The sequence below is a fragment of the Primulina huaijiensis genome, chromosome 10 (genome assembly GCF_012295235.1).
Source record: "Primulina huaijiensis isolate GDHJ02 chromosome 10, ASM1229523v2, whole genome shotgun sequence".
NCBI classification, from domain to species: domain Eukaryota; kingdom Viridiplantae; phylum Streptophyta; class Magnoliopsida; order Lamiales; family Gesneriaceae; genus Primulina; species Primulina huaijiensis.
The window spans coordinates 1,391,183-1,401,746 of NC_133315.1; the positions used below are offsets into that span (position 1 = coordinate 1,391,183).

General features: G+C 36.5%; 2 protein-coding genes across 2 annotated transcripts; both read right to left on the reverse strand.

Annotated features, from left to right (window-relative positions):
* Positions 1 to 403: 403 nt before the first annotated feature.
* Positions 404 to 6,530, reverse strand: LOC140985596 (proline-rich receptor-like protein kinase PERK15). Its single transcript, XM_073453458.1, has 8 exons — positions 6,087 to 6,530; positions 3,189 to 3,719; positions 2,523 to 2,609; positions 2,351 to 2,421; positions 2,146 to 2,222; positions 1,812 to 1,959; positions 1,328 to 1,489; positions 404 to 937 (listed from the first exon to the last, which is right to left on the reverse strand). The coding sequence occupies exons 1-8, from the start codon at positions 6,343 to 6,345 to the stop codon at positions 674 to 676; spliced, it is 1,599 nt and encodes a 532-aa protein (XP_073309559.1). The 5' UTR covers positions 6,346 to 6,530; the 3' UTR covers positions 404 to 673.
* A 537-nt stretch (positions 6,531 to 7,067) lies between these two features.
* Positions 7,068 to 8,887, reverse strand: LOC140985687 (uncharacterized). The gene is made up of 4 exons (XM_073453571.1): positions 8,696 to 8,887; positions 8,428 to 8,599; positions 7,799 to 7,893; positions 7,068 to 7,716 (listed from the first exon to the last, which is right to left on the reverse strand). The coding sequence occupies exons 1-4, from the start codon at positions 8,738 to 8,740 to the stop codon at positions 7,192 to 7,194; spliced, it is 837 nt and encodes a 278-aa protein (XP_073309672.1). The 5' UTR covers positions 8,741 to 8,887; the 3' UTR covers positions 7,068 to 7,191.
* Positions 8,888 to 10,564: the final 1,677 nt, after the last annotated feature.

Genomic DNA, 10,564 nt, shown 5'->3' on the forward strand with positions numbered 1-10,564 from the left:
CGTTTTAAGTAATTCAACTGTAAAAACATTGTTATTTCTATGGAAATTATGATATAAACTGATTTTGATTTATACTGTACTACGAGACTTGTTGTTTGACGATTATTTTGTTGTTGAACAACTCCGATGTCGACTAACCTCGATCTCGGGACGTGACAAATTTAACCTTCTTCAAAAAAGAAATTGACTTCAACTGTTTATAAAGAGATTTAAATTTCTAACCTTATTGCCACTACATTGATCAAAACATATTGTACTATTATGAGTCAAGAGAGATTTAAAAAAAAATCAAATTAATTTTAAGATGCAATTATGCAAATACAGTTTAAAATAGAAATATAAAGAACCGAAAAAGTTAAAAGACATATCCTTAATGTATTTTTACATCTATACACATCCCAAATCAACTAAAATAAATTTCTACAAATAAATATACAAGAATTAGGCATCAATTTTTTAGACAACCGGAAATTAAAAACACAATCTTCTTTATGCAAATTAATTATAAACATCAGCATATGGAATAAATGCCAAATCAAGAAAAAATAATTTACCAAAGTTCATCATATGGTGAAATGATAATCAATATGTCCAAAAACAATGCATCCAAGCTTTTCTTTGTTCCCCCTTTTTCGGCCAGCTTGATTTAGTTGACCCCTCCATGTTGTGTTTGTTAAGCGCCTCGAAGAGTTTCACTACTCGAGCCAGAGGGCTGAGGACCAAAGTCGCTAGTCGGGCCACTGCACTCACTCGGGTTGTGTTCGACGCTTTCGAACGCCAGTTTCCTGAATTTTCTCAAGTCCTCTTTGTATTGCGTGCTGTCATAAGAGGCATCATAATCTGAGCTACAATGGAAATCTTGTACCGAGCTGGGTCCAGGTCGTGTGCCATAGTTCAAGTCATCCAGAGGTAAACTTCCTTCCAAAGCACGGATAATCTACATTTAGAGAATGCAGAGCGTATCAGATTATGCTGCATTTTTTTATGGCATTCAGTATCAGTAAGATATGACCATTAACCATGCTGGTTCCAGCAAAACATGATCGTCAATTGTGTTTGCTCGTATCCACATTTCATAAATGGATTTATTCTTCAATTCAAGCCTGTAGAATTATGCAATATGTATCTGTATCTGGAAAGTATCCGACACAGAATGACAAGGGTATATGACCACGTTTAGAAGTAGCCGCACATCATAGGTATCAGAAAAGACACTTGAGCCTGTGACTGGCTCGGCTTTTGAAATTATTAACCAAATATAAAGACGTGACTAAGACTATTATTTCTGGAAAACTCGTATAAAGAACATAAAAAAACAGATGGTTACCTGACTCATTTTCGGTCTGCGACGTGCCAAATGGCGCACACAGACAGAAGCACATGCAACTATTCGAGACATCTCTATAGGGTTATAATCCTTCTGCAACCGAGGGTCAGCAACAATATCAAAGTTGCTATCCACCAAAGCTTGTGTTAGCAAAGGCCTTGCCTGCATTTATTACCAATCATATTACAAAGATAAAGGCGATCGAGAAGGGCTACAAAGAAGTAAGAAGAGAACTGAATGCTATAAGGAATGGCAATTGAAAGAGTTTAATAGTCCGAGCTGATCCAAGCAACATTATTGACTTCATGTAGAGTCTTTCATTTGGTTCTCTGCTACGTTATCTTTGATGAATACCATTTTAGTCAAATCATATAATTCTGAAATTCGTCTTTTACATTTAAATAAATGTTTCTCTATATCCCGGCTTTCCTTACAAATTTTTTGATATGTTAATGATCACTGTTAGGATCGAATAATGCCTCACCCAATCAATGATGTTATCATCAAGATAATGTTGCGATTTATCTATTGGCCTGCGCCCTGTTATCAACTCCAAAAGCACGACACCAAATGAAAAGACATCCGATTTATCAGTCAGCTTTCCGGTAAGAGCATATTCCGGCGCTAAATAGCTGCAAATAATGAGATGCAAGTGCAAAACCAAGATCAGATATTATGATAGTAACCTGGTATATGATAAAATGAGATTACATCTAAAGTCGAAATAAATTTTGTAAATCAGTAATTCAAAATTTTACAGTGCACGAATCGGAGCGACCAAAAAGAGGAAAAGAAAAGCGAATTTGCTGTAGATTTACCCAAAAGTTCCCATTACTCGAGTAGAGACATGAGTATCGGTATCAGAATAAAACCTGGCAAGCCCGAAATCTGCAACCTGGTATGTGATCATAAAAGCAATTTATTCACCAAAAAATGGTGAATCAAATAAACATAGAGGAAAGTAACAACCAGAATCAAAGAGTAATGCAAAAAATATTGATTCATACTACAGATATTACATGCCTTTGGCTCAAAATTCTCATCAAGAAGAATGTTAGAAGACTTAATATCACGATGTATAATCTTGGGTTTACCTGCATGTATAAGCTAAGTTAGAAGTGAGCAAATGTACAAAATAGCAATAGCTTAGTTACACAAAACAATTGGAAACAAGATCGTGCAGGGAAAGACTCACAGTCCTCGTGCAAATATGCCAATCCTTTCGCAGATCCTAAAGCAATTTTCATTCTAGTTTCCCACTTCATGGGAGAGTTCCCCTTTCCTGAATGTTCGTCTCTTTGGTGAGAATTCAAGGAAGGACTAGAACTTGAAGGAGCAATACATGAAGAATAACCAATCACAATCGTGATGTTTGGCTCCTTAAGTTTGAGAAAGTAACATCGCCAAGCAAACAATTGTTTTATAAAACATTCAAGTTAAAATCAGAATGAAAAAAAAACAAGAACAATAAATCAATGGAATGGATACACTAAACATTAACCAATACCATTTCATATATTTCTGATGGTGTAAATGAGAATGCAATCTCTGCCTCAACTAAGGGAGGCACTGACATGACAATTCATCCTCGAAGAAAGAGACTCGTGACATTAAAAGAATATCAAGCCCAACAGGTGAAAAATTATCGGTTCACGCTTACTTTCTAACAAATTGATAGACGGCAGATCCGCAATGAAGCTATTAATGACACAGTCCTGAAAAATGAATGTCATTGAACACGAGTTCTCCTCAACAATTAAGCAACTTTATACATGCATGTTTACCAATTAGGTAGCCGAACTGACATCATACTACAGCAACCAACTATGGAAGTATAAATCTAAATTCCATGCGGGCTTACCATGTAAATGAAACTCCAAGGTACCATATGGAACATATTCATACACCAACAATCTCTGAGACCCTGAAATGCAGTATCCGACCAGTTCTACTAGATGCTTGTGATGAACACGGGTTATAGTTCCAACCTCTGCCTGGAATTCCCGCTCCCCTTGACCGCTCCCAACTTTCAGTTGCTTAATAGCTACTTGTTTCCCATCATAAAGCACTCCCTTGTGAACATATCCAAAGCCACCTTGACCAAGGAGGTTGAACCCCGAGAAATCGTCAGTTGCAAATGCAAGTTCTTCATACGTGAATGTAGTTTTTGTCAAAGACGAACTGATATCAGAGGTTGCTGGTGGAAGCAGCTTCTCCGAGTTCAGGCTGCTACCAAATGAAGGTAGTGGTGGAGTAGATCCATCCACTGAAGATAAATGAGAATTTGATAAACCCGGTAGAGATGTGGACTGTTGCATTGCTCTGGCAATGCTACTAGTTGGTAGAAGAGCAGGCTCTTGCCACTTATGCTGTGTACCACAAAAGGAGTCTTCTGTAAAGAGAAAAAACAGGTATAACAGATCGATTTCAGAAACTGTAAGCAAGAAATCTCAAAAGAAAATTAAAATCCTGTTATGCTTCAAACGGACTCGGACAAGGTTTATAAACGTAAATCAATGGTGTCATCAACTAAAGCATCAAGAACACAACTTCAAGCAAAATTTTACATAGCTTTTTTCCTTAGGGTTTCCATTAAGGAAGCCATGATCACATAACTCCAAATGTCTCAAGAAGTAGGTCTCACCATGATTCTACAACCGATAGTTTCAGTTCCAATGAATGGTCGAACAAAATGCGAACCTTGTTTGGTTCAAGTTTTGACGTTGTGATAATGGCTCGAACTTATTTCAATCCAAGTTCATGTTTTTAATTTTTAGTGATAGTGATTAAAAAAATGCATTGCGCCTTGTAAGTTCATCAAACTAATAAAATTTATGTATATAAAAATATGATAAATAATTAATTTAACATGGCCTCAGTTCCGGCTTATCACTTCTAGGAACTGGAACCGAACAGTGAATCCAAAACCGAAATGGGAGATGGTCCCTGTTCGGGCTCACAGTTAGAAAGAAACAGTAATCAGTTCCATCAAGAAGCACCAAAAATCTACATAACTAACAGCTAATATGGTGTTCATTCAGAATTCTCTAATAATATAAACATTTATAATAGCATCTTCAGAAAAATTGGTTTCATCAAGTCCATTCTATTAACAATCGTCTCCTAATTATCTAAGATAGTCAGAGCATTAGGATGCGATGTCTCTCCGCTGTTGGCTCCATTGTACTGGTTCTATAGCTGAGATTGTACCTTTATATTATGATCACTTGGAAGCAAAGAGAGGTACAATAGGCAAATTTCAGAATGTGCATCAATATCGTCCTTATTTAAGGTTTTGTGCTGTAAGGGATCATAATTATAAATATGAAGTAGAGAAATTCTTAAAAAAATTAAAAGCATACAAAACTAGCATTTAGAATAAAAAAAGAAACTGCTGGCCCGAGTTTCTGCCGCTTCAAGCCTCCAACAAAAGTTATGACTTCTGGTTGGTCGGGCAACTCACTTATTTCTACGTAATAGCTAAAGTCTCATTGCATGATCGGTTAAGTGTTTATAAGGGAAGTTGAATAAACATTAGATACAATTTGTACTTCTATTAGGTTAATTTAGATGGGTTGACTACTAAATCAAGTATTCTCAAAATGTCTATGTCAGTTAGCTAACATATAAGTGCGGAAAGAAGCTAAACTGACAGATTAGAACAGATCACAGAATGAGCAGTGTGGGTAAACTAAAATGTAAGATACACAAGGTTTGTTTCTGGATGTTCGGAGAACTGAAGCTCCTATGTCACCCCTTCTTCCTTTTGGAAGGTACGCGCTAGAAGACTTTGGATATTACAACTAGTTTGCAAGATTCCGATTCAGTTTGGTCTTAAACACTGACCAACTGGAACTCTTAGTATATCTCAACTGATTATAGACAGTCTGCAAACTGTTATACAAATGCAGCGAATAACAATACTAACTTAATGATCACATATAATTCTTTGGTAAGATGTGCTAGACTGAATCAGTTTCGCTCATATATGTGAAAACCTTGAAGGCTTGAACAATTAATTTTTTCAGTAATTTATCGATCAGATGTGTTGAGTAGAATTCTTTTTCTATTTATACATTTATGAAAGATAGATCCGTTTAAAAAGAGTCTGTTGGTTTATTTTTAGTCCATGTCAACACTTTTCTGACAGTCGTACACTATTGCAATCATTTTTGTTCAGACGGCTTGATTTAGACATCAGTTTAGTCTGCTGGTGTAAACTGGTTCTGGGTAAACTGAAATCATTGAGGCTGAAAGAGATGGACGGACTATTTATGTTTAGGAACGTATCAGTTTTGTTCGACTGGACCAGTTTATCTCAAATCAGTTTTGCATTGATTATTTGTTAATCACCAAAATATACCAAATTCTTGATCCAACAATCATATTTCAATACACCAGAGACACTTGGTACCAGACCAACGTCACATGTTCAATTCTAAGTTAGTTCAATTATTTGAAAAATGATTGTTAGTGGAGTAATAGTTCAATTGTTATAATCACTGAAGTATAGTAGAAAAATGCATGCATTTTTTAAAAAATTAAATCTTGCAAATTACAAGAAGAGTGAGCCAAAGTTGTTAGTTGACTAACTCAATATTCAATTAAAAATGTACACATGCAAACAAAGAATCGTATGTCTTCATCAAGTCAGACAATAGTGAGCAAATACAAAAAAAAAAAGAACCAATAACATAATACATACAGATTACACAGGCGGCCAAAAACATACTGCTTCCAATCATAATCACGCATTTACCTTTCGGCCCCTGAGAAGCATAAGCAAACACGTTCAACCCATGGCGCCTCCTCCTCCTCCTGTACCAAATGACGAAAAGACCCACGCAAACCAGCACGATTGCCCCGCCTAACCCTATCCCCACTCCCAGTGCCACCAATGTCGTGTCGTTAGTCGGGTGCGGCGAAGCCACATCAGCGCCCGCAGAGATAGGAATCCCGCTCTCCGGCTTCGTAGGACTGAGAGGTGAAATCGCAATAGAAAGTGGCGGCGAAGACATGGAATAGTATCAGATTCCTGGAGACCAGCACCGAAGCAGAGTATCGGGAGTAGATTCTTGGACAGCAAAACGTGTTGTCTAAGCAGGGAAAGGGGGAGAGGTGACGCCATTTCGTGGGCCCGACCGTTAAATATTCCCATTTAAAGATTAGATTTTGTATGTAAAGATTCCTTTTGTGGGGGGTAATATAGGACAAAACAAGGGGTATTATAGTCACATCATGTGTGTAGCTTTTTTTTTTTTTTTAAAGAAATTTCTTTGAGCCAATTTTGTTTTTATATTATCAATAGGAAAATCATATGGTGCAATTTTTTTAAACCAAACCGATTCTTTTTTTTCTTTTTTTTTGCAACCAAAGCACATATCAAGAAACGTAAATTTGTAGAATTCATAATTATAACATCTGCTCACGTGTTTTCGAGTACATGAAATTGAAATAACAGAAGCTAAACGTTTTCATATATCAAGAAAATCTTAACCATTAATAATATGATTTTATTCTAGTGAACAAATTAGCTTCTACACTTGTGGTAAACCATGTCTGTAATTATGGGTTAAAAAAAAATCCAATCTCTTTTTGAAATCATTCCTCATTAGGGGTATGTAACCATGTACAAATTTTTTCTTTGAGGGAACCCCTCTCATCAAAGCCGTCTCTTGAACGATATTTATATTTAACATCGAGAAAGAGCTATGCAAATTGAAACAAATCCAAACTGGTGTTGGAAAATGGCACTAGCATTTGCAATAAATTGGTTACGTTAGCTGAGTTCGTCGAAGAATAGTAATACTCGACGGTATCAAGTCTGATCTTTACAAACTTCTAGCATTTTTCTTAAAGAAAAATCACAAGTTTAGCAACTTCATATAGATCTGAGCCCCGTTCTGTATACCGAGAGCTAAATCCGTCAATGAGATTATACTTTCACCTGGGTTTTGTCCAAATCCACTCTCTAAATGTATCTTTTTTGACTCTATTAGCATCTGATCGAGAATATGAGCATTAAGAATGCTGCGTAGATTTGCCGGCGTAACATCAGCGATTAATTCAGCTATGTTGTCGGTGGTGCATGAAGCATCCAACTCAAACCCATCTGTTAGGCTGTCCTCCCCTTTAATGTTGGCCTTTTTCTGAATAATCATGGCAAGTTCTTCGCAGGTGAAGTCGTCAAATTGCAACCGTGCAGAGAATCTTTTGTACAGCTCGTTATTAAACTTCATGTACTGATTCAGGGCCTTGCAAGTTCCAGTAAATATAACCGATGTGTCGCCCTCGTCCATTAAGGCCATGATATCATCCACCGTGTTAGAATTGATGGGATCTTCTTCATCAATGTTCACGACTAATACACTTCCACCTGCATCTTTCATCTTATGATGACAAAACCACTAACTTTAAAATCTGAATTTTGAAATAAACCTTCAACTCAATGCAAATACAAGCATTATCAACCTTTTGATTTCCTTGCATTTCTGTCGCACAGAAAGAGGGTAATACTCCAGCCAAATAAAATAATTTTCCAATAATTCGAGCTACCGTGGACTTTCCTGCATATTTACAAACAAGATTTTTGAGCCATTCACAAAGTAGAAACGGTGAGCAATCCTACAACAAATTAAAGAGAGATTAAAGAGCATCACTATTAATCTACAAATCATCATTTATAACATGAATTCAACGTGCATGAATATCATCCACAAAAATATAAATTCCTCAACTTTAAGCTACATTTAGCCACCAGACATAACATTCAAACAAAGCAGGTAAATCATCCCTTTATTTCTCAAGGGCAGTTGCTAATAAGGCTGAGATATCTACAGGGTGCTGTGCCAATGACCAGACAAGGCGTATTCAAATAATATAACAATAAACTTCACTATGACTCCGTTCAAAACAGATACTATCCAAAGACTTCAATTAGAGAAATCCATGAATATTAATTATTTTCAATCCCAAATTTAATCGTCTAACCACACCCTTAAACCTAATTCCTTCAATTTATTTCCTAAAAAATAAGACCATCCAGAAATTAAATCCTAATATACAAATTCGATGCTATTACAGGGTGTTTGGAGCTGTACCTGTTCCATTGTTCCCAACGAACACCATATGAAAAGGTTTCGGGGGTATAACCGTAAACCCACAACTCTCGTGCTTCTCCGCGTCGAGTATGATCTCCACAATCGTCTCCAACTGAGCCCTGATCTCTGGTAATCCAACAAGATTGGAGATTTCTAGCCGAACATCATCCAACTGTGAAAGATGTAGGTACACCAACAAGAACATCAGTTGAAGATTCGAGAAAAGAAAAATTGACTGAAGAAAAACTAGGAAAAAGAGCCAACTTACTGTTGGAATCACTTCGTAAAACGAAGTACACATGAAAATCGACATTGAGTTGCTGCTTGATTCGTGAGTGATGTGCTGCGTTAGGGTTTTTTTTCCTTTCCCTGGGATGAGATTTTAGGGGAATAACTGAAACTCGGAACGCGCGCGTGACGCCAATTGGCGTGTAAACCCACCAAATATACGAGTCTGAATTACTGGTGCCTTACCAACCAACAAAATTATCCACATATATATATATATATGTGTGTGTGTGTGTGTGTTGTTTGACCTAAAAATTATTTGTCCCAGTCAAATTGGCTCAAACTCAACACAATAGATTGAAAGACAAAAGTCCTATCAATTGTTTCTCTCAATCTGAATTAGTCTTGTAATAACTAGTAATCAAAAAGATCGTGGGATAAAGTCGTGGCCCGTGGAAGAGATCGTGAAACAGATCATGTATATGAGGGTAGTGGGGAAGCCGTTTAAGCTGAGAACAAAAACATGAACAAACGATAGAAACTAAAGAACTCAACTCAACAATACTTTCGAACACTGCAAATTCTCTCTAGTCAAATTTCTAACAATTTTCCAGTATTTTGTAGAGTTTTTCATTCAAATTTCCAGCAAATTTTATTTTGTTTTTATGTTCATTTTAGATAAATATCACTATAAGTCTCCATATTTATTTAATCATCCCACCAAATTTTGTTGTGTTTCTAAAGATATTTTGCAAGGTTTCCCGAAAAGATGGTGGTTGATGAAGATTTGTTTTCCTCAATGGCATCTGTGAATTTGAATGTCATAAATTTACGTGCATTTCTTGATGGAAAGAGGAAAGGAAAACATGTGACTCTAAATACGAAGATAAATAAATAATAGATTCCTAAAGGAAATATTTTTTTAGGTGAAATAAATGTCTCATTACGCAAATGATGTGGAGAAACATACGTACTATCATAATATGAAATTTTGTCAAGGGAGTCATTTTAGAGATGTGAGGGAGTTCACGAACTTTGGAACGAGAAACCAACACCTCTAAAAAATAATTGTGAATTTAGGGTCAAAGAATCATTTGTATCTTGGGGTGTCACTCTACCAAATGATAAGAAGTTGCATAAACATGAGGGAGTCATCATATTCTGGATCAAAGAGTAAAAAACATATGAGAAAATATTCAGTAATGAAGGAGTCCACGGCCTTAAGGTCAAGGGACCAATGTTTCTCTAGAAGAAAAATAGACAAAAATCTAGGGATGTCAAAATCAGACACGACTCACCAACCAGACACGATTCAACCCGAAAAAAATCAGGTTTGGATTTGGGTTTTCGAGTTCGGGTCAGATCAGGTTGGACCCTGTGGGGCCCTTAACTCCTAATCGTTATTACAATGGAATTTGATTAGGGTTAATTAATTACAGCGAAAAACGAGTTTAAAATTTCTTTACAGTGAGCCCAAAATATGATATTTGAATACTAAAAATAGTATTTCATCTCACATCATAAAACATGCCCACACATAATCAAAACAACTCATTTAACAACAAATCATATCCTCGGGACATACCCCGGTATATAGATACATATACATATATACTGGGAAAGACCACGAAACCTCAAATCAAACATGACTCCCTCCAGAAGTACCATCTCCGGTCTCCTGATATCCTGGAGTACCTGTCATTGTCCACATACAAAGACAACAACAGCCCCATCTGGGGTGAGCAAAGCTCAGTCTGAAGCAACCACAATATATACCACAGATATCTAAACAATGATATATGATATGCAATGCATGTATGTCGTGGAGGTATCAGGTCAAATGCCCATCCACTGAGCACATGTCAGAGTCAATCGAATCGCTATCAAATCAATGCTCGAGCTGGCACAC

Bases quoted from the DNA above. Each gene is read 5' to 3' on its own strand.
- LOC140985687 (XM_073453571.1), bottom strand. From the start codon at position 8,740: ATGTCGATTTTCATGTGTACTTCGTTTTACGAAGTGATTCCAACA. The intron at 7,894-8,427 runs GTACAGCTCCAA...GTAAATATGCAG, and splicing joins CGTTGGGAACAATGGAACAG to GAAAGTCCACGGTAGCTCGA. The intron at 7,717-7,798 runs GTTGATAATGCT...TGTCATCATAAG, and splicing joins AAATGCAAGGAAATCAAAAG to ATGAAAGATGCAGGTGGAAG.
- LOC140985596 (XM_073453458.1), bottom strand. From the start codon at position 6,345: ATGTCTTCGCCGCCACTTTCTATTGCGATTTCACCTCTCAGTCCTACG. The intron at 3,720-6,086 runs GTAAATGCGTGA...TTCTCTTTACAG, and splicing joins TGCTTCTCAGGGGCCGAAAG to AAGACTCCTTTTGTGGTACA. The intron at 1,490-1,811 runs GTGAGGCATTAT...TAATAAATGCAG, and splicing joins ATGATAACATCATTGATTGG to GCAAGGCCTTTGCTAACACA.